Raw genomic sequence first — 20,803 nt, 5'->3', positions numbered from 1 at the left:
TCAGCCTCGGACCATATTGCTGGTCAATGACCGGGCCACTTTTTGCGATTCGGCACTTTGTTGCTTTAACTGACAATTGTGCAGTAGTGCGACGTGGCTCCCAAACAAAATTGGCGTTTTTTTCCCCCCCACAAATAGAGCTTTCTTTTGGTGGTATTTGATCACCTCTGAGGTTTTTAGTTTTTGCACTATAAACAAAAATAGAGCGACAATTTTGAAAATAAATAATATTTTTTACTTTTTGCTATAATAAATATCCCTCAAAAATATATAAAAAAAAACACTTTTTTTTCCCCTCGGTTTAGGCTGATACGTATTCTTCTACATATTTTTCGTAAAAAAAAAAACGCAATAAGCGTTTATTGATTGGTTTGCGCAAAAGTTATAGCATTTACAAAATAGGGGATAGTTTTATGGCATTTTTATTAATATTTTTTTTTACTAGTAATGACGGCGATCAGTGATTTTTATCGGTACTGCGACATTATGGCAGACACATCGGACACTTTTGACACATTTTTGGGACCATTGCCATTTTTATAGCGATCGGTGCTATAAAAATGCATTGATTACTATAAAAATGCCACTGACAGTGAAGGGGTTAACACTAGGGGGCGAGAAAAGGGGTTAATCATGTTCCCTGGGTGTGTTCTAACTGAAGGGGGGGTGGGACTGACATGGGGAAATGACAAATCGTTGTTCATACATTGTAAGAACAGACGATAGGTCATATCCCCCCCTGACAGGACCAGGAGCTGTGTGTTTACACACACAGCTCCCGGTTCTCACTCTGTAACGAGCGATCGCGGGTGCCTGGCGGTGATCGCACCCGCCGGGCACGCGCGACGGGATCAGGGGCGAGCTGGGGGCACGCGCACCTCGGGCAGCGCGCACACGCCCCTAGTGCCCGCTTCGCGAGGTGACGTAGATCTACGTGACCTTGCGCAGGGGAGCCGACCTGCCGCCGTATAACTGCAGCAGCTGGTCGGCAAGTAGCTAATGGGGTTTAATTCTGGGCTCCGACTAGGCCATGCAAAGACATTCACCCTTTTCTCCTTCAACCGCTGTGTGGTAATTTTTGCTCTGTGCTATCCTAATTGTCGTGTTGGAAGATAAACTTTCTTCCCATTGACAACTTTCTGGCAGAGGGCAGTAGATTTTCCTCAAGAATTTGCCCCTTCTATCTTGACAAGTTCTCTAGTCCCTGCTGCAGAGAAACATCCCCATACCATATTACTATGCTTTACTGTAGGAATGGTGTTATTTGGATGGTGAGCTGTATTGGATTTCTGCCAGATATATCGTTTGGTGTTGAGGCCAAATGATTCAATTTTAGTCTCATCTGACCAGAATACCTTTTTTCATGTGGCCTCAGAATCTTCAAGGTGCATTTTGGCAAAGCTCTGTTGTGACTGCATGTGGCCTTTCTTAAGGAGTGTTTTTTTTTTTTTTTTTTCTTTGCGACCCTGCCATGCAAGTCACATTTATGATATTGTCAAATGCACACAATAACCACTTCTTGTCATAAATTCTTGCAACTGCTTCAGAGTTGCTGTAGGCCTCCTGGTAGCCTCTCTGACCAGTTTCCTCCTGGCTCCTTCATCCTGTTTGGAGTGACATCCTCACCAGGAAAGGATATGTGTTGTACCAAATACCTTCCACTACTTAATAGACTTTACTGTGCTTCTAGGCATTGATAAAGCCTTGAAAGTTTTTTTTCGTATCCATCTCCTGACTTGTGCCTGTCCACAACTTTATCCCAGCAATCTCTTGACAGTGCCTAGCCACCCACAGTTGTTTACTTCAGTTGCACTACCAGGGATTGAAATTCTCCAGGAAAGCTCTTTTCAATCTGACCTAATCAAAATGACCACAGCTGATCACAGTTTAAATTCAAATGGCTTTGTTTGCCATTAAAAAGGTAATTATCTACACCTGATTGGGTTCAAAAGTCATTTTTAGGAGGGAGGTGATCCTTTTTCCAACTTTTTTTTTTCTGACATGTTGGTGTTCTATCTTTCACTTGGATGTTATAATGTGCACATGAGTAAATACAGCTGGATAAAACAAAAACTGTGCCAGGCTTCATTTCAGGCTGTAAAGCAACAAAATGTGATTATATTAAAGGGGGTAATACTTTTCTATACCCACTGTATTTTTAAGTTTTTGATTTTGTGTTGGGCTGCATTTATAGCTGTCTTGGGCTGCAGGTTGGACACCACTGGTCTAAACTAGAAAAAAAATGTTGGTTTGTCTAAAGTATTTTTCTCTAGTCGTCTTCCAGGACAGCCTCTTGAGACCTTGGGCTCCTCCCTCCGGGACAGGAAACACGTACACCCTTTTCTTTAAAGGGCGGTCCTCTAGATCTCCTCCTCAGTTATTGTGTTTCCTGCCAGAAGGGAAGGAGCACGTTTTTTAAGGGACTTTTAAAATGCTGGATTCCCTCTCTGCCTGGTACCCCTCTGCTCCTGCTAGGAAGAGAAAGGTCACCGTTTTTCACTGCTGTCTAAAGCTCAGAGAGAGTGGGAACCCTTGATGTCGGCATCCCCCCCCGCAGTACCCAGTACCTGTTGCGTTGGTCTCCTTCTCAGAGCACAGCGCGGTACATCAGCTATGGCGGCGGCGAGAGACGCTGGCTGGCCATGCCGCTCTGCACTGCAGATCCTCTTCCGGAGCGGCGCTGAGGGGCGGGACGGATGCGTTCCACAAGGCGGAAGTGCGTCACCGGAACGGCGTCATCAAGGGGCGCTGTCGAAACCTAGTCCCATTCGACTTAGGCGCGGCAGTGGAAGGAAGGCACACGGAGCGGTGTGTTCCATACGCAGCCGGGCTGTTTAAGGACACAGGACCGATGGAGGAAGCGAGGCAGGCCACAGACTCCGGGTCCACCGGCTCCGGCGTCTCCCAGGTAAGGGGGGCTAGGCTGACTCTTCACTTACCTTGGGGGACATGGTCTGAATTATCTCAGGACCTTTTCTCCCTCCCTGGGCAGGGCCTGTGGTGGAGGGCTCCCCAGCACTTACCTTTTCTGGCACACGGGTGGTTGTCAGGGGGCATTGTCTTTTATACTAAAACATGGTGTTTGTGTTTGATTTTAGGTCAAATCTCAGGACAAAACGCCAGCACAAGCCCCTAAAAGAAAGTGCGCTGTATGTGGGGAAAAATTGGGTTCAAGCTGGAAAAAGCCTCTATGTGTAGAGTGCATCTCCAGTCTGGTCAAAGATGACTCTGTGGCAGAATGCCAAAAAGTCTTATCATCTGTAAAAGATGAGCTAGCATCCACTTTCAAATCTTTCCGGGGAATGATGGATAGGATGCAGATGCCGTCCCCGGTATATAGGACCCCTAGTGCCCCGTCCTTGGCAACTCCGGTCGAAGGGGATGAGCATGAGGAGGAGGAAGCAGGAGGGTCCACTCGGTCCCAGGCTTCCTCTCAGGTAGATTCAGCTTCTGGCTCTGAGCTAGAAGAAGAAGACTCTTCCAGGGGGACTAGATATAGACTGTCTCTAGAAGATGTGGGAGACTTGCTTAAAGCAATATATGAAACCCTAGAGATCCGAGAGGAACAGGTCCAGCTATCTAAGCACGACCAACTTTATCAAGGTAGTGCTGTAAAGACCAGGTGTTTTCCTGTTCATAAGTCGTTGGTGGAAACGATCTTGTTGGAGTGGGAGCAACCAGAAAAAAGACCTTTTTTTGCAGGGAACCTAAAGCGTAGATTTCCTTTTGAGGAAGATACAACGCTCCCATGGAACAAAGTTCCAAAGCTAGATGCACCTCTGGCCAGGGTATCAAAAAGAACTGACCTGGCCTTCGATGACCTTGGAACACTCAAAGATCCGATGGATAAAAGGGGTGACATCATTTTAAAAAGGGCATGGGATGCTTCCACTATTGCACTTAAACCAGCGTTGGCGGCTACCTGCGTAGCCAGGAACTTGGAGTGTTGGCTTAATCAACTCCAAGCGCATATCACTGCTGGTACATCCAGGCAGCAGATCTTAAAATCTTTCCCGTTGCTCTTGAAGGCGGCTGGCTTCCTAGCCGATGCTTCCTCAGAATCGGTGAAGCTTGCAGCCAGATCCGCAGCGTTGGTCAACGCAGCCAGAAGGTCGGTCTGGTTAAAGACATGGACGGGTGACGCCGCATCAAAATTAAAACTCTGCGGCTTACCTTTTTCTGGCGATCACTTATTTGGTCCGAGCATTGGGCGGGCCAAAAGGGACGTGGAAGAGGAGGAATCTTGTTTAACCCTCCTCAGGTTCCCCCCAAAACCCAGTGACACTCAGGTCCCTGTGGGAGGAAGATTGGGGGAGTTCCTCTCACAATGGACAGAATTAACAGTCAGTCCGTTTGTACACGACCTCATAGAAAACGGCTACAGGCTGGAATTCTCAGTTCCCCCTCCCCCAATATTTTTGGTCACTCAACCTCCCAGAGACCGGGAGAAGGCAGAGGCCCTGGGTCTCCTTTTAGGGGACCTGTTGGATCAGAGGGTTCTGTTGGAAGTTCCCCAGGAGGAGGAAGGTCAGGGGGTGTATTCACATGTCTTCGTGGTGAAAAAGCCCTCAGGAAAGTACAGACTGATTTTAAACCTTCGTCCCCTCAACAAGTGGGTCCGGTACAAACGGTTCAGAATGGAATCGATATTTTCAGTCACCAGTCTGATCTTCCCAAAGTGTTATATGGCCACCGTGGACTTACGGGACGCATATTTACACATTCCGATCCGTCAGGAATGCCAAAAATTCCTGCGTCTAGCGGTAAGACTGGGTTCTGCTACCAAACATCTGCAATTCAGGGCCCTCCCCTTTGGCCTGTCTTCCTCGCCAAGGATTTTTACCAAAGTCCTAGCAGAAGCCCTGGCACCACTGAGACTCCAAGGAGTAACAATAGTGCCTTACCTAGACGATCTGTTGTTCATAGCCCCGTCTGGTCATCAGTTAGAGAGCGACCTGAAGGTAGCCCTGTCTTTCCTGCGTTCCCTGGGTTGGCTGGTCAACGAAGAAAAATCGCAGATGATACCATCACAGGAGGTGATGTACCTGGGATACAGAATATCCTCAGTAGAAAAGAAGATTTTCCTTCCCCAGGAAAAAATTCTCAAACTGGATCAGGCGGTTGCTTTTCTCCAGACGAATCAGGAGATCAGCATAAGGCAAGTTATGCGAGTTCTGGGTCTGATGTCGGCCTGTTTTCCGGCGGTACCCTGGGCCAGATTTCATTCGCGTCCTCTCCAGGCACATATGCTCAAACTTTGGAGTGGCAGGAAGGAGGATTTGGACCTCACAATACCTATCCCAAAGAGCATTCAAAGAAACCTATGGTGGTGGAGAGCCAGAGAAAACCTGGACAAGGGTCTTCTCTGGGATCCGCCAGTGGCTCTGGTAATGACCACCGATGCCAGCAGGGGGGGTTGGGGAGCCCACCTGGGAGAAGTTTGGACCCAGGGTCAGTGGTCGTCCTCGGAGGTTCTTCGGTCATCAAACCAAAAAGAACTGTTAGCCGTTCTAAAAGCCATTCAGGGCTTCAAGTGCTATCTAGTGGGTCAGCATCTACAAATCAGGACGGACAACGCTGCCACAGTAGCTTATATAAACAAGCAAGGAGGCACAAGGAGCCCAGCCCTCCAGGCAACAGCTACACAGATCTTGATCTGGGCAGAGAAAAATCTGGTACACCTTTCAGCTGTCCACTTAAAGGGCTCACTGAATACCCTGGCAGATTTCCTCAGCAGACAGGTAGTATGTCAGGACGAGTGGTCTCTAGACCAGGAGACTTTCTACCAGATAGTCTCACTCTGGGGACTACCAGAGGTGGACCTGTTCGCAGCAAAGGAGAACAGGAAGGTTACAACATATTTTTCCATTCACCCACAAGACAAAGCGAAGGGGATAGATGCCTTCTCACATCCTTGGCATTTCAGCCTGGCATACGCATTCCCTCCAGTGAGGTTGATTCCCAGGGTAATTCAAAAATTTCTCAGGGAACCCGCGGATCTGATTCTGATCACGCCTTTCTGGCCCAAGAGGCCATGGTTCGCCAGCCTGTGGAGGCTGGCCCTGTATCCACCTTGGACACTTCCAGAGAAAGTAGATCTACTGTCTATAGGTCCAGTCCTTCATCCTCAGATAAAGAACCTGAAACTAACTGCCTGGTTTCTGAAGAGCAACTATTGAAAGCACGGGGTTTTTCGGATAAAGTGGTCACGACTCTCTTAGGGTGTCGCAAACCGGTAACTAGAGCAATATACTCTAAGGTGTGGAAAAAATTCAATTCCTGGAAGATACAACAAGGAATGAATCATTCTGGCATCCCAGTAGTGCTAGAATTTTTGCAGGCAGGTGCGGACTTAGGCTTATCAGTCAGCACTCTCAAAGTACAGGCGGCTGCCTTAAGTATTTTTTTGGATGTACCTCTTCAACAGGATCGCTTCGTCAAAAACTTTTTCAAAAGTCTGACAAGATCTAATCCAACTAGGATTAGAGCCTGTCCCTCTTGGGATCTGTCCTTGGTACTAAAGGCTCTTACTAACAAACCATTTGAACCGCTGGAAGAGTCTTCTCTGAAACATGTTACCCTTAAAACAGTCTTTCTAGTGGCCATAGCCTCAGCCAGGAGAGTCAGCGATCTTCAGGCCCTCTCTATTAGGGAACCCTTCCTATCTGTATTTGATGATAGGATAATTCTTAGGACGGATCCTAGCTTCCTACCCAAGGTAGCCTCTACCTTTCATAGGACTCAGGACATTGTCCTACCAACCCTGCTTTCCTCTTCAGAAAATGATGAAGGGGAATTTTTGTCCTTATTGGATGTTAAAAGAAGTCTTTTATTTTACTTAGAAGTCACAAAGGAATTTAGACTATGTGACTCACTTTTTGTTAACTTCTCAGGTGCCCGCAAGGGTCACAGAACATCAAAATCCTCTATTGCCAGATGGCTCAGGATGTTGATTGTAGAAGCATATACGTTAGGGGGTAGGGAACCACCTACAGTTAAAGCACATTCTACTCGGGCAGTGGCGGTTTCCTGGGCAGAAAGAGCAGGAGCGTCCCCGGAAGAGATCTGTAAGGCGGCAGCCTGGACATCTTACTCAACCTTTGCAAGACACTACCGGTTGGACCTGCTGTCAGACAAGGATCAGGCCTTCGGACGAAGGGTCCTCCAGACAGTAGTCCCACCCTAAAAACCAGTAAGTTCTTGCTTGTCATCTCAAGAGGCTGTCCTGGAAGACGACTAGAGAAAGACCGGAGTTAGGCTTACCGGTAACTCTGTTTCTAGGAGTCTTCCAGGACAGCCGGAGTTTTTCCCACCCGGTGTCTGTTAAGGAACTGTAATTGTGGTGAAGATATAAAATGATCTAACGATGTGTTAGTAGACTATGTCTTTCAGGATCTTCTGGTATTTCTCGGGCAAACTGAGGAGGAGATCTAGAGGACCGCCCTTTAAAGAAAAGGGTGTACGTGTTTCCTGTCCCGGAGGGAGGAGCCCAAGGTCTCAAGAGGCTGTCCTGGAAGACTCCTAGAAACAGAGTTACCGGTAAGCCTAACTCCGGTCTTTTCAGCTGGTTTTATGAATGGGAGTACTGTTTTAATCTGGGGGGCCGGGCCGAGTGATAGTCGGCGGCTATGGCCGCCGCTGTATCACGGGAGCGCGCTCGCAAAAGCTTTCCACCATGCGAGGGAGCTCGCATGAACGTGGAAAGCTTTTGCGAGGAGGAGCAGAGACAGCTGTCGAGGGACCCCAGAAGACACGGATCCGGGTCACTCTGTGCAAAACGAACTGCACAGCGGAGGCAAGTATAACATGTTTGTTATTTTTAAACCAAAAAAATCTTGCCTTTACTGTCCCTTTAATCTATCTAGCTTGTAAATGGAAAGATGTCTATAATTTACTATTTTGAAGTCACTCCGGTCTGGTCACGTGATCTTTCCAGCTCCGACTTCAGTGTAGATGAGAGATCGCTAAGAGACTGCGGAATCTGGGTGATGGCGTCGCCTATAGGCTTACTATGAGGAAGCCTCAATTGGCTGTCCTTCCTCTACACTGAAGCCAGCACTGGAACCTGGTCATGTGACCAGACTGGAGTGACTTTAGAATAGGTAAGTAAAGACATCTTTCCTTTTACAACATAGATAGATTAGGCTTAGAACTGAGGTGGGAGAAGATTTAAGCTTAGTTGGGTTTCGACTTCCACATTCTAAATAAACTGCAACGCATAAGATGATGTATGTTATATGTATTGTGATAATGCATCTTACTGAATCACAAGGGTGTAAACATGTTGACAAGATTATTTACATCAACCTGAATGAGTGAATAACTTGTATAGCGCTACAAATGCGAACTGAATCGCCTCAAGGCGCTTGGCATCCATTTTCCTTCTATTTATCCTTCAGAATAAGTGGGTCTTGAGTTTTTTTCTGAAGGCCTGGTGATCAATTTCCATTCGGATATTAGTCGGTAATGTGTTCCACAGTCGAGGTCCTTGGATTGCAAATCTTCGTTCTCCTTTGGTTTTGTAGCAGGCTTTGGCGATTTGCAGTAGTTTTTGGTTATTAGATCGAAGAACACGATTGGGGTTTTGGTATTTTATTTTCTTAACCAAATATTGGGGGGCACTTCCGTGTACACATTTGTGCGTCAGGCAGAGGGCCTTAAATGTGACTCGGTCCTTTACGGCCAGCCAATGGAGGGACCTTAGGGACGGGCCGATTGGTTCCCAGGGTTTTTTCCCTGTCACCAGTCTTGCCGCTGTGTTCTGTAAGACTTGGAGATGGGCAATCTGGTATTTTGGGAGTCCGAGGTAGAGGGAATTTGCATAATCTAGCCTGGAGTTAATAATTGTCCCTACCACTACTACTGTATCCTCTTTCAGGATGAAGGGAACGAGTCTTCGTAATAGATGTAGAAGATGGTGAGATCCGCTAACTAATGATCCTATTTGTGCATCCATTGTCATGTCAGAGTCAAAAATGACTCCGAGGCTTTTGACTTTGGTGCTTGGGGTAATGGTTTGTCCCAAGATGGGTGGTGGTGACCAAGTAGTCCTGGCCAGTCTCTTTCGGTTTGCATGGAGTAGAAGGAGTTCGGTTTTTGCTCCATTGAGTTTGAGGTGACTCTCTGTCATCCAGTTGTCTATCTGAATGAGGCATTGTTCTAATACGGGGTATTGGTCCTTTTTGTTACTGATTCGAAAATAAAGTTGAGTGTCGTCCGCGTAGGAGTGATAGAGTAAGTCTTGGTTACTAATAATTTTTAGGAGTGGGCAGAGGTAAATATTGAATAGTACGGGCGATAGGGGTGATCCTTGAGGGACTCCGCATGACACGATATGTGTTTCAGACGTGAAAGTCATTGTCTAGGATCGGTTTTCCAGGAAGGATGAAAACCAGGGTAGATCCGAGTCTGCAACTCTAGCTACTTATGTGAGGCGAGACAGCAGCAGTTTGTGGTCTACTGTGTCAAAGGCAGCACTAAGGTCCAGAAGTATCAGAAGACAAGATTCTTTGTCGTCCGCTGCTTCTAGAGCGTCATCCCATATTTTGAGAAGTGCTGTTTCTGTCTTGTGTCCGTGTCCTGGACGGAAGCCCGATTGTAGTGGGTCCAGAAGTTTGTGGGTGTCTAAATGCTGTTGTACTACTGCTTTCTCAATAACCTTGGAAAAGATGTTGAGGCCGGTTATAGGTTGCCGGTTGTTTGGGTCTTTTGGGTGGAGGTTGTTTTTTTTTGTTTTTTTTAGAAGGGGATTAATTATGCCTTGCTTTAGGGAGGTTGGTACCATACCTTCTTTAAATAGTTGGTTTATAAGGTGCGTGATCGCGGGTGCCAAAATATCGGCACATTCTTTCAGCAGTTTTGTGGGAATGATGTCATTAGGGGATGTACAGTCTCGTAGACTTCCGATTATATTTTTAGTGGTATTGGTGGAAATTGGCTCCAATGTAAATGTTGTTGATTGAAGAATATTTGTATTACTATGTTCTTTTTGATTTGTAGGGGTGAAGTTTGTGTTTTTTTTTTTTTGCTGAATTGTTTCACAATTTTTTTCAATTTTGTTAATGAAAATATCTGATAATTCATTGCAAAAATCTTGTGTTTCATATTTTGGAGCCTCTAGGCAGGCTGGATTCATAGTCTGAGCGACGAAGTTGAAGAGCTCTCAGGCACGATTCCGGGCTTTTGCGATTATGTTTGAGATGTTTTTTTGCTTTGAAGATTTCCTTGTGATATTTCGTAGTGATTTAAACAGGACAAACAAACAAAAAAAAAAACCCTGGCTTGGCTCTCCTCCCCTCGCCCCTCGCTCAGGGTCAGTCCATCACTATCTCCGTCACTATCTCGGAGGAATAGTATAACCATCCTGCCCATATATCCTTAAATGTGTCCTGTTGATCTCTCACTGTACCCATCTCTCCGCCTCCATAATCCTCTCTACCTCCCCCTTCCAATCATTTATCGTGGGGCATCTCGATTGTTTCCAGAATCTAGGAATTAGTGCCCTAGCTGCATTTAGCAAGTGTGGAGTGACACTTCTTTTTAAAATGTAATAGATGGCATCCCATGAAAAAGGAAATGAAGTGGGGAGGGTTCTATTGCTCTAAGTGTCAACTTTTTTATCCAGGGTGTCATCTCATCCCAAAATTTCTTAATCTTGGGGCAGTGCCACCATAGATGTAAAAATTACCCCTTCTGGTTGCATCCCCTCCAGCAGTTAATATCTGCAGACGGGTACATCTGCACCAGACGGGTCGGAGTCCGGTACCATCTAGTGAGAAATTTATAGGACATCTCTTGTATATAGGAACTAATTGAGGATTAGTGTGTTGTCTCCATCAATCTATCCACTTGTTCTGTCGTAAAATTATGGCCCAGTTCCTTTTCCCACTCACGAATGTAGTAGGGAGTTGTATGACCATGAGCACTCAACACCAACTTGCCGTATATATTGGAGATAACATATAGCCCGGCTCTGATAAATTAACACACCACTCCTCAAAGGTGTTCAATGGATTTGCGGGTCTCATCTGATGTTTCCATTTATTGAACCAGTCCCTCAATTGACCGTATTTCCATTCCGCCATTACTACCTCCCCCATATTCTTTACTAAATCCCCCAATGGAAGAAGTTTCCCTTGTGGTGCCACTCCTGCACAGTTCCCTTTCCCCTCCCTACCCCAGAACACCCTAAACTACCTCTTTCCTCCCCCGGAGGAAACCAGGGAAAGCCGTCCAGGGGTGTCGAGGGTGATATCGGGGGAGCGAATCTTCCTGTCTTATTCATTCTGTCCCATATTGTAAGTGTTGCTTTGGTCAGGGGTGATGCATATTCCGACAATCCCCTATGAACTGCCGATATCCATGGTGCCCCTGCCAAATTCCTTCCCGCCAACGTTTTCTCCAAAGGTACCCATCCTTTACTATCTGTATCATGGCACCAGTTCATGATACGAAACAGGGCCATGGCTCTGTAGTAGATCCCTATATCCGGGAGGCCTACCCCTCCCCTCCCCCTTTAGTCTCCTCAGCATCTTATATGCCAGTCTGGGGTGTTTATCTCCCCACACAAAAGTCCTAAGGGCACTCCTTATTTTCTTGAAAAAATTCTGTGGCAGAATTATCGGAATGGCGTGTAAGACATAAATAAGCTTGGGGATTATATTCATTTTGAGTGCATTTAAAGTGTGGCCTCTCAATTTCTTCAAGTCTTGTATTATCGAAGCAACCAATGGATCATAATTTAGATCGTTTAACCGTTTTTCATCTGGAGTTATATAGGTCCCAAGATACGATAGAGCGTCTGTACGCCATTCAAAGATGAAGGCTCTCTGTAACTTTTTTCTCAACCTCAGGGATATATGAATTGGCATAACTACCTACTTTTCAATATTTATTTTGAAATTTGATAAAGAACCAAATTTCTCTATCTCCTTCATTAATTCCATCATGGATTCCTGAGGTGAGGAAAGGTACAGTAATAAATCATCCGCGTACTCTGATATCTTATGTTCCGTAGATCCAATTTCTATCCCCTTGATCTTCCGATTTCCCCTAATTGTACATAAAAAGGGCTCCAACACCAGAGCGAATAACAGTGGGGACAGGAGGCACCCCTTCCTAGTCCCATTCCGTATCTCAAAATAATCTGATAATCTCCTGTTTACTTTTACCCTTGCTCTGGGATTTGCATATAATGCCATCACCCATCCCATCATCCTTTCTTTCAGGCCCATCTCCCTCAGATCTCTGACCATGAACCCCCAGCCCACCCTATCAAAAGCTTTCTCCGCATCCATTGAGATTACTACACTCGGTTTCTAAATTTGGTCCTTTATGCATCCAGTGCATAACATGGAGGGCGCAAATGGTATTTTCCCTCGCCCCTTGGCCCTTCATGAACTCTGTTTGATCTAAATTAATCGATTTAACTATATATTCCTGTAACCTCAAGGCCAATATTTTGGACAGGAGCTTCACGTCGGAGTTCAAAAGGGAGATGGGTCTGTAGCTGGAACAGCTCTGGGGATCCTTTCCCTCTTTTGGGAGAACAGTCACATATGCCAGCAGAGCCTCTGCCGGCAAAGGTTTAGAATTTGAGACCTCATTGAAATATCTACCAAGCGAGGCCAGCAGGATTGGGGCAAACTTCCTATAATACATATTTGTGAGGCCGTCCGGTACCCGGACTTTTGCCCAAGCTTGACGCTGAAATCGCTTCCTCCAGCTCTTCGTTGGAGATTTATTTTTCCAGCTTTTCAGTTTTGAAGTGTTCCGAGTGGAGTTTCTTCAGGGATCTTGTCCAATGTGTTTGCGGGTTTTTTTAAGATGGTATTGAAATAAATTGCATGATGATCTGTCCACGGTAGGGGTCTGTTCTCTGTAATGTTGACATCCATATCTTGTTTGAAGATCAGTAATAGTAATAGACAAAAATTGATACCCATCAGTAAGATTTCAAGTAATTAGGAGAGAGAGGTAGATCAAAAAAGAGAAAACAAAACCATGAGGGGAAGAAGAAAAGAGTCAGTAGGAGGGGGGGAGAGGGCTGAGGCTCCGTGCCTCTTACAGCAATCTTCTGGACTGAACCTGATCCTTTTTTAAATGGTGAACTACATGTTCCTTTGATAGTAACTGAGAAAGTTCACCTAGTCCTATCTGCAAGTATGTGTTGGTCTTCTTATAGATCCCCATGTCCCTATGAGGCGCCTTGTGTCCAAATGTAGGTGGTACACATGGCCTCACAGTTTCTCCAAGTTAGGCCCAACACAATGGGCCTAACTTGGTCTCACAGTCTCAATGGAAGAACAAGGCAGATAGGCATTGAATCCTAAGACTTCAGTTCACATCAATGCGCTGAAAATAAATAAATGTAGCATTTCACTGCATGCCGACGTGCTGCACAGTGTCGTAGTGTGCTGCAATGTATGATATAAAGTAGGGATCGCCCGTTATTTCGGTGCCGATACGATACCGATATTTTGGCGACCTCTCCTGCCAATAGCCAATATTTTTTGCCGATATTTTGTACGGCGAACGTGCCTGCTGGTTGCTCAGGCCTCCCAGTGGGACAGGAGGGCCTGGGCGAGTGGTGGAAGGCAGTGGGAGAGGGGGGGTATCCCCTCCCACTGCTTGTAATAACAACCGAGTGGCTGCTCTTATTACAATAAAGCCAACTGTCCGCTCTAACGAATACATGCATCACCCCGGTAAAACCCCTTGAAGCAAAATCAGTAACATCGGTCAGTTTTTTGACCGATTATTTCTAAAAAAAGTGAAAATCGGCCACACCGAAAATCGGTTGATCCCTAATATAAAGCATTGAGTGAAAAAAAAAAAAGCACATGGTAGTAGCATGCAGTAAGAACAACATATCAGTGCACGCGCACACTGACACATGCGTTATGGTGTGAACTAGCCTTTATTATTATGAGGTGACTGCTGCCACGGAGGCATTTTTTAGGCCTGATTAGGTTCACTGTAAGACGGGCCTTCTGTTTCTTTAGACTGTACTCTTCTCTTTGATGAAATGTTTTTTTTAATAGAGAAATAATGTATTATTTTACAGTTATAATTGCAAACCTGGTGTATTCATAACTTGCTGCTCCAGGAGAAATAAAATCAATGCAAATTATTATCTTATGTCTGCAAACCAAGTAATTGTTATAAAACGTTTCCAAACATTTTGCTGTTGTGCCTATTAGGTCTCCAGACTCTTCGGCAGATAGTTCTCAGTAAAGTTGACCAATCTCTGCACACAAAGCCGTCTGCTGACACAGCCAGTGAATATGCCAAGTTCTCTAAGGAGATTCTAGGTATCTCTGCCACACCAGGTATAGTGTAAATATTTCTTATGTCATTGTAGTGCCTTATATTAAAAAAGACTACCTGTAATAATGGTACTCAGGCATGGCAGAGTATTATTTTGGGGGTGGGTGGAGCAGAGCCCCCCTGCCCCAGACACCCACCCATACTGAGGGCACGTTGCCTGGTATGGTTCAGGAGGGGGGAGGTGTTCGCTTCCCCCCCCCCTTTTCCTTGCCTGCCAGGTTGCCTGCTCGGATAAGGGTCTGGTATGCATTTTGGGGGTACCCCACACAATTTTTTTTTATTTTGGTGTGGGGTTCCCCTTCAAGTCTGTATGAGACCAAAAAAGGGCCTGGTATGAATCGGGGAGGGGACCCCCATGATTTTTATTTTTTTCCAGATCAAAATAGTGTTCAAAACTGAGCAGATGTGTGATTCAGGTGCATTATATTAGAAGGCAATGAGCCTGGAATTGTCTTCTGAATTGCACTGCAATACTCAGAAAACGCACACAGGACTATTTCATTTTGTAGCAAATTTGCACTGCTGCTGCACCGCATATATGTAAACTGGCTTCATATAAATCCGGTTTGATTCATGTGAATCAAATGTGGTTCAAAACGCATCCAGTTTGCATATGTATGTGAACGGAGCCTAACTCTGCATGAAGTACTAATGATACCAAATGCTAATTTCTAAAGAACGGAATACAATGGATAAACAATGCAGATGCTTAGCCAGATTTCTTCTTATTTTTTAATGCTAACACACAAATAGGTCTATGCTACGGTTCACAGAACATAGGTAGCTGCATGATAAGCACTGTACTTTGGATGGCAGTGTCTGCCTAGGAAACACACTTCTGCAGGTCTAGTTAAAAAAACAGACATTAAGAATATCACATTTGTAGAAAGCTAAATTGAAGTTTTAGCCAAAATGATAAGAAAAAAATACATCAGGGTTCAAGAACATTTTTAACTATTTTACAGCTTCAGAGAAAAGTTTTTACCCTGCTGTGCGCTTTAGAGAAGGACTTGCTGCTCCCCATGTGAAAGCAGCGGTGTCTCTGCATTGATCCAACACACCTCCTGCCTTATCTCGAGAACAAGAACACTTCCACTGTATATATGTAACCTTGTTGAGTGTTAGAATATCTAAATAATATCATGTTACTTTGCTGGAGCAGATTTGAAAACTTGTCTGGGTAAAAATATACATATACACAATACACATATTAGTTCTAAATTATACTCCAGGTTTTTTTTTAAGAAAAAAGCAACCCCTCTTGGTGATGTATGTACATTGCAAGGATTTTAGCAAACCTGTTGCCTCTTACCTTTCTGTGTTCTGAAGAAGTAGCTGTTTGTTTTACCATGTCCCTTTATGACTGATTCCTAAATGGCAGGATCTGTCTGCATTATGATCACCTGAGCAAATCCCAGTTTTCTAATGATTAACAACTGCAGTACTCGCATCCTTTTAGATGGGGATAAGCGTTGGCAAATCTCTCCCAATAAATGAATGTCCTATTGTAGGAGATTAGTTTAGGGATATGCATTTCACACAATTAGTACACCTCCAGTTGGCCATATTGTAAAGATGTGATAATTATATATGTTATGTTTAAAGCAAGATGAAAGCTGAAGTTTTAGTTTTTTGGGGGGATACAGCTTCAGACACATTTTTTATTTGTATTGGTGTGTATCCCATTATCAGCAGGTGTCTACTTCTGATAAAAATCTTCTGGCAGTGCCTCCTTCACAGCCGCTGGATACTGCCCTGAGCCGCTGTCTTCCAGCTCTGTGAACAGAAGCTGCTGCTACTCACAAAAGTTGTGTTGCCTGTCGCCTCCTGCTTTCTCCTCCATTCATAGAACTTGCTTTACCACTATCTCACAATGCATTGAGTTTTGTAACTCAATATGGAGATGCTGTCATTAAACTCCTCCTCCTCAATTCACACAATGCAAATCATTGTGTGATAGTGGTAAGATGAGTTCTATGAATGGCAGAGAGGACAGAGGGTAGTCAAAGGGCGGCACAAGTTTTGTGAGTAGCAGCAGGTTCTGTAACCTTCACAGCACTGGAAGACCCACACTCAGGGCATTATCTAGCAGCTGTCAAGGAGACACTGCAGGAAGATATTTTTATTAAAAGTAGACACCTGCAGGTAATGGGAGTTACACAAACTGAACACTTGCTGAAATGCAATCAAAAACGGCATCGGATGATGCACAAGTCACTAGCTTGCTACCATTACAGTGCATAATGCTTTGATGAGGATGGTTTGCTTGTCCTTCTAAATATTTCTGTGTATATGTGATTGAAGGCACAAACATGCCAGCAACCTTTGGGCACCTGGCCGGGGGATACGATGGACAGTATTATGGCTACCTGTGGAGTGAAGTCTTCTCAATGGATATCTTCTACAGCTGTTTCAAACAGAAAGGAATAATGAACCCAGAGGTAAGGTTTCATAGACTGCAGCGTCTTTTTATCTGAAGCCTCTGCACGATCTTGTGGAAGAGCAATGATGTTTCAGAGGGTAAACTGCTCAACCAACAGCATCAATTGACAAAAATCATAATATTTAAGTATTGGGTGAACTTGGGTGGATTGAGGCATCTGCCACTTACCTTGCTGTCTTGGGAAATCCAGTAAAGAGAGTTGGTACTTAATTAGATTTTAAGACATATATTGGGTATTACATGTAGCGCACTCCCTAAACTCCAGAGGCCTGGTGAGAGAGTGGGTAACCGCTCAAAGAGAACCAGGTAATCTGATTCCTGTGGTCCGAGCCAAGGGTGCAGGCAGTGCAATCAAAATGCAGGTTAGGATGAAGGAAAAAAGGTGGGACAGCCGCACTCCAAAAAAACTCCTCCTTTAATTAAAAATCACAAAATACATGCCACAGCAAAAAACAGCACAACAAAAGAAAAGCTGACGTTTCGCACTATGCCTTAGTGCTTCTTCATAGCTCTGTCCCACCTTTTTTCCTTCATCCTAACCTCCAGAGGCCTGGTGGTGACCCCTAGTGTCGAAGGGCTGACATTCCTCCTCAGGGTGCAGGTTACCGCATGGAGGGTGTAGTGCAAGATGGAAAGGTGGGCACCTGTTACTTTTAAAAATGAACATTTCTTTTAGAAATTGTAGGATAGAGGGAGGGATAGTGTACAGGACACCCAAATGCAATAGCAACTTGGCAGACTCTGCAGACAAAAATTGAACTAGGCAGACAGCAATACAGAAAAAAGGGCTTTTAAGCTGAATGCAGCAATCTGTTTCTCATAACAAATGCTGTCTCCTATAGTAACAACTTTACTCACAGTATCCCACTGTAGATCCTCAAGCTCGACTCACAGCTACTCGCTGGATTCCTTGGACTCACAGCTACCCACTGGATCCTTCAAGCTTATCTCACAGCTACTCGCTGTACTTCAAGCTTTCTCGCAGCTTCTCCTCGTACTTTGTGGATGAGTTCTCTCCTGAAGCTTTCCCAGTTACTTCACAGTCCCCAGCTGATGAAGAGTCTCCTCTGGTACTCCTTCAAAACTCCATCCCTTTACACCTGCCTCAGCAACAAAAGTGGTTGACCCTCTGGCAACTTCTTCTCCCTTGCATCCTGGCAACAATCAGGCCCCCTCAGGCTTGAGACCCTTTACACGTGGTTAGGCTTCCGGCCTATACCTCTGCTGCTTCTTCACACACACACACACACACACACACAGAACCCCGATCTGACTCTCTCCAAATAAATAGTCTACCCCAACAGCCTCAGCGGCCAAAGAAACTCCTGCAGATTGGCTGAGAAAGGCATATTTACTCATAACCTGAATTCACTGTAATCTATCATACTAATGCCAAAGGTAACAGTGCCACCTATTGACAAGAGAAAGAAATCACAGTTAAACCCAAGCTTAGGAGAAACCCATTTGATCAAAGACTGCAAATTAGCCAGGCTAGTTTCCACCTAGCACAACTAAATTTACTAGCAGCCCTGTTTAGGACAAGGGTGCTACACAGATGAAAAACTTAGCCAGAATATTTAATACTGGAGGCTGTGCAGTCAAAGTAAACTCCATTGTAACCTATTATCTGGTCAACTATAAATGTGTCAAACACCGCATCCAAGTCTACAAGTTGTACAGTCTAGGCTTTTTCAGTTGTGCTATTGCTCCAGAATTCTACAATTCTAACCCACCACTGAGTATGAGCTTTGCAAAACATGGGAGTGATCAGGAGCAGCTACATGTGTGACAGGCTTGGTGGTTGGTATTTGTACATATTTCCCACACTGCACAGCCAGTTACATGGTTTGCATAGTTCCTGGTTAAGCAATTAATCCACTCGGTGCAGTGTTTCAGCTTACTATGTTACTTCACCTCCTCCAGACTTCTCATTGGGCAGTGAATCTGCATTACCAGCTCTGTCCAGTGAACAGGAGACAGTAATTCTAAAACAGGAAGAAGCAGAGTGGTCTTATCAATTATCTGTCAGAGCTGTGTGTATCATAAGAATTACTGGTCAAAATTACCTATATTTTGACAGGTAAAACAGTAACACTATAAGTACTGTTTTCCTGTAGCTCCACTTTACACCAGAAAATAATAAGTATAAGTGTGAAATCAGTACCATTGATAAAAAAATATGGATTTCTCCCCCTCCAAATGCCAATTTTGTGACCAGTTCTCAGGCTTGGTAAAGTAGTCATGACCTAAAATCAGCAAAAAAATCAGCAACATTTCCACCACCCTATAGTGTGGTAATTTAAAAGACAAATATTTAGTCTGCCATTCCTGGCCTACAATAATGCTAAATTAACATTTCATTTTTATATCAGTTTAGACTTTAGTAATGGAAACAGAATTCACAGATAAACTGTGTAGCTGACTATAGAGAGATTGCTAGTGGTGATAGCTGCTCTACAGACCCCTGTGTTATATTAAGCTTCTGGAATACCTCCCAGATTTGCAAGGTACAGTACACAGACAAGCTGATGAGTCGTTGCTTCAAACACTGTTAAAGCAGACTCAATACTGTATTTAAGGGCATAGGTCAGCCATGAAAGGTCATGCCATCATCACGGGGGTTCAGTGGTTTGCAGTGCAAAATTGCTGGAGGCCACAAGACTGAGGCTTATACATGGAAGTATGCTGAGAACATTATTTTTGTAACCCATTATCAGTAAACAAGCTAATTAAATGGTACTTTTCATTTTTTTAATCTTTGGGTTTTATTTTTCACTAGTGCAATGTCTGTAGGCTTGATTCCTTATACATTATTTTATCACATAGTTCAGCTATAATTATAATTCACATTGCAATACAGGTCAGGTTTCCTGACTTCAATTGCTGCAAGGGAGTGACTTTGAAAATATTACAGTATCGGATCAGCATAACAGTCTGGCAACTAATTGCAGCAATGGTGGCCTACATATTTCTTTTGGAATAAGCTCCCTTTAATGGTTACTTGACTGAGCTTTAGCCAGGTGAAACAGTGAACCCTGGGATATCCATTCATCTTTTGTCTATTACTTTTACCGCTCTCTGCCATGAGTATTTGAGATTCTGTTTACACACTCAGCTCTGTGACCCCGCTCTATGACTTTTTTTCCCTGTAGGTTGGAAAGAAATACAGAGACCTTATCCTCAAGCCTGGAGGATCAGTGGATGGCATGGATCTGCTGCGGGAATTCCTGGGTCGTGAGCCAAACCAAAAAGCTTTTCTCTTGAGCAAAGGATTGAGACCATAAAATGTAGTTACTCTTTAATTGTATACATTTCAAGGGAAAAAAAAGTTATGTGACTTGTTTCTGAACAATAACTGCCTTGATAATGTGCCAAAATGTACTGACACTTTCTTTATACTATGCCAAAATGTGACTTAAAACACAAAATGGAATACTTTTATATGTCTAATTTCATTTGTGTTGTTTTTTGAAACAGGGCATTAGTTATTTGTCCCACATAGGTTGGAAACAAGAACTCATTTTAACATTACAAATGTATTTTCACTGCCATATCGTGTACTAAAACTCTCATCTCCTTTAGTGGTTGCTTGATTGAACATTGTGCGTCTCGCTTATGTTCGCCTAGGAAAAATCATGAATTTATATACGACCTGTTGTAGAGGAAGTTCTTAAATTATAATTTAAATTTAAATAAATATAGTGCATGCAGAATGACTAGTTATGAGCTAGATTTAGGTTATTTATCTAGAATTGTGCCTGATCCAGATGTTAGTTTGGGGTCAAAAATAAAAAAAATTACTGACAGACTAGGTTACATACAACGTTTTTATTCACTGGGAGTTAAGGATGCTACAAGAAGCACTAAGAATGACTGGCACAGGAGCCGTTTTCTCCCATTGACATAGGAGCACCCTATAGCCGTAAACCTGACAACCAGTAACATTTGGAAACATGGAAGCTAAAAGACCCCATCAAAGTGTCCAATCTGAACAAGCACGTCTGACTCCTTTATGTAACCTCATTTGTGGGT

The 20,803-nt window shown here is 44.2% G+C and overlaps 1 protein-coding gene across 1 annotated transcript in view; it reads left to right on the top strand.

Moving 5' to 3' along the window:
* NLN (neurolysin) overlaps window positions 1–20,553 on the top strand; it is a 117,160-nt gene extending 96,607 nt beyond the window's left edge. The window contains exons 11-13 of the mRNA XM_040340147.1: window positions 14,202–14,330; window positions 16,633–16,769; window positions 19,924–20,553. Coding sequence (XP_040196081.1) covers window positions 14,202–14,330; window positions 16,633–16,769; window positions 19,924–20,055 — 398 coding nt within the window. The 3' untranslated portion in view covers window positions 20,056–20,553. The remainder of the gene's footprint in view (window positions 1–14,201; window positions 14,331–16,632; window positions 16,770–19,923) is intronic.
* The last annotated feature ends 250 nt before the right edge of the window (window positions 20,554–20,803 follow it).

Source organism: Rana temporaria, chromosome 1, assembly GCF_905171775.1.
Source record: "Rana temporaria chromosome 1, aRanTem1.1, whole genome shotgun sequence".
Classification (NCBI taxonomy): Eukaryota; Metazoa; Chordata; class Amphibia; order Anura; family Ranidae; genus Rana; species Rana temporaria.
Note: the sequence above shows the minus strand (reverse complement) of the source record. Positions and strands in the feature narration are given on the sequence as shown.